Source organism: Gavialis gangeticus, unplaced genomic scaffold (genome assembly GCF_001723915.1).
Source record: "Gavialis gangeticus isolate Ggan-Ray unplaced genomic scaffold, GavGan_comp1, whole genome shotgun sequence".
NCBI classification, from domain to species: domain Eukaryota; kingdom Metazoa; phylum Chordata; order Crocodylia; family Gavialidae; genus Gavialis; species Gavialis gangeticus.
The window spans coordinates 11,145,292-11,148,163 of NW_017729018.1; the positions used below are offsets into that span (position 1 = coordinate 11,145,292).

Sequence of the window (2,872 nt, forward strand, 5' to 3'; positions counted from 1 at the left end):
AGTACCAGCATCTGTGCTGACACTTCTAGTTGTCTTATCAGCTGGTTGGACACCAGAGTCCACTCTTATTGTTACCTGTGTCTCCTGGCACAGGCAGATTGCATAGTTCCAGGAGGCACTTGATTCTAGATCCCGTTAACTCTTCTAAAATGTGTGACTGATCCCCACTGTACCCAGCCACATCAGTGGCCAGTTTCTCTAGCTGCTGCTGGAGGAGCTATGCTTGACGTAGATCAGAAACCGAGCTACTATCATTTGGGAACAGTGATTCAGTCCTTTTCTTCAGGCTGGTCTCTTCCATTTCTCTGAACTGGACGCGGGCATGATAGCTTGGTGCCTGCTCTGTCAAAGCTTTCTAAACTCATGTTTCCTCAGGCAGGTGCCCAGACAAAGTTGAGCCTTTAATTTCCTTTGGCCTCTTGTAGTTTTCATGGATCACTGCTTATAAAGCAGCTTGCCATGATAGAGTCAGGCCTGGAGGTTTATAATATGCTAAAACGCAAGGTAACTACTTTTTTTTTTTTTTTAAACAGATTCTGAGGAGCCAAACGTAAGGAAGCGAAAGTGAGTCAGAATCTAACATTTTGCTACTTTGTGGGAAGTGACAGCTGCTTTCCAAAGGCTTCTGACTTCCAAATGTTTTTTGATTTGGGTGCAAGGGTTTTACTTCCTGTTTGTGTAAGCCCAGGTTTTAATGACTGGCATCCATGATCTGTGTTTAACTTACTGCTCTTTCCAGTTGATAAGATATGTGAGCTGTAATGTAATGTGCTTGTCAGCTTACATAGTAAAGTGCTTTTGGGAGAACAGTCCTTGAAATCATTTGAAGCATCCTAACCTTTCTGCCTTGTTCTCTGTAGAGGACTTGAACCTGATGAGAAACAGTCGGCAACTGAGCTGGATGCCATGTTGCAGCATCATCAGAACATGCAGGAGAAATTAGCAGAAGAAATGTTGAGTTTGGCTCGCAGTCTCAAAAACAACACTTTGGCAGCACAGAACGTTATTAAACAAGATAACCAGGTAGCACCCGTTAGTACTAGGAATCCAGCCTGAAACATGAATATGCTGAGATATTGTATAAACAGTAATATCTGTAACTGGCTGCTAAATATGGTTACAGGGGAAAGAGTTCACTGGCAGGACCTGTGTTTTCTTTGGTGCATTTGGTCTTTACTGGGGGCAGACTTTATCTTTTGTGTTTAGCTGTATCTGGGATCAACTTCCAAGGGAAGTAGAGGAGGTTTGCTGAGTCAAACCAACTTTAGCAGCTAAGATCTGGAACCAACTTCGAAGGGAAGTGACGCTGGCTCCTACCTTGGGGGTCTTTAAGAGGAGGCTTGACAATTACCTACCTGGGGTCATATGAGTCCAGTATTCTTTCCTGCCCAGGGGCGGGGTCAGACTTGATGATCAATTTTGGTCCCTTCTGACCCTACATCTATGAATGTAACAAGTAGTGTCTGAAAACTTTCAAATGGAGGTGCCTGAAGCTATGGAGGTCTGACCTTTGAAGGCTTTGGGAGCCACAGATGTCTGGCACTTCTGCCATTGGGTTATTTCACTTAAGGTCCTAAATCTGTCTGTGGGCATCTCCCTTCAGACTGCAGTTCTCAAATCTGAGTGCCCATAGTATTAACCACTGGGGCCTCTTTGTATTTTCTCCATTGTAGCGCCTGCTGGTCTGGCTGTCAGCACCACTTGGCTTGTTTGCTCACCAGCCCTAAGATGTTGTCTTCCTTCTCCTGAAAATCACCTGACTTACAGCTCCCTCTCTTTGTTCCCCAGACATTGTCTCAGTCCCTCAGGATGGCGGACCATAACTTTGAGAAGCTGAAGGATGAGTCTGAACGTCTTGAGCAGCATGCAAAGAAATCTGTCAACTGGTTGCTGTGGATAATGCTAATCATAGTGTGTTTTATTTTCATCAGCATGATCCTCTTTATCAGAATTTTCCCTAAATTGAGATGACTGCCACAGTGCCCATGAGCAGTATGTGAAAGGCTGGGCTGTGTTGCACATGTGGATTATCACCCAGTTATGTCCTCTATTAGCCTGGTAAACATTTGCTGCAGAGCAGCCACCAGTCACTGGTCTTGTCCCATGGAGGAACTGTCAGACTGATTCTGTATCCCTTCCTGTGCCTTTGCTGGACTTGGTGGGACACCTTGTAGAGGAGGTTTGCTGAGTCAAACCCCCAGGAAACCTTTTCGTTCAGTTACAGTTGCTGTTTTTTTGAGAGAACTGGAATAAAGTTTTGATGGTGCATCCCAGCAAAGGGGTCTTTGCAGGTAACTCAGTGAATGCTAGCCTCCTAGCTCCTGAAGCGGTTGTCCCCTGGAGCAAGCTTGTATAGATCCATTGTTGTCCTGCTGTAAGCAGGTAAAATCTGACTTTTTTGAGATTCTCAGCCAGGGTGTTTTGTCTCAGTATGGGCTGTCCAGTCTCTGTCTTGCTGATCTGCTACTTCCAGTGAGGTCAGCGAAAACTTTGGTGCATTATTTCTATTTCTTGAAATAGTTATTTCCTTTGGAAAGGGATGAGCTACACACATGGCCAAATTGCACTTGCACTGCTGGTATATTGGTGTTTCTTCCCTGAAACGGGTGAGGCAAATACCGTAGCAGGTGTGAAATGCAACGATGAAGCTGTTGAATCTGATTTTGTGATACAGTGTACTGTCAAGAAGAAACCCCCATTAGTGAAGGTGTTACGGGAATCGGTTCCCTTGCAAAGCTGCTTCTGTGTTTGCTGTTAAAAGTAAGGTGTGGGGAAGAAGCAGTTGGGTGAGTCTAGCCTGCAAGCTGGATCTGGACTGTTCAGGTGATCAGAGAGTCTTGCTTATCCCTCGGATACAGAGATGTGCAGTGCA

General features: G+C 45.1%; 1 protein-coding gene across 1 annotated transcript in view; it reads left to right on the forward strand.

Moving 5' to 3' along the window:
* Window positions 1-2,278, forward strand: part of LOC109294906 (vesicle transport protein USE1-like) — a 10,697-nt gene extending 8,419 nt beyond the window's left edge. Inside the window, exons 6-8 of the mRNA XM_019513488.1 lie at window positions 534-564; window positions 861-1,023; window positions 1,789-2,278. Coding sequence (XP_019369033.1) covers window positions 534-564; window positions 861-1,023; window positions 1,789-1,971 — 377 coding nt within the window. The 3' untranslated portion in view covers window positions 1,972-2,278. The remainder of the gene's footprint in view (window positions 1-533; window positions 565-860; window positions 1,024-1,788) is intronic.
* The last annotated feature ends 594 nt before the right edge of the window (window positions 2,279-2,872 follow it).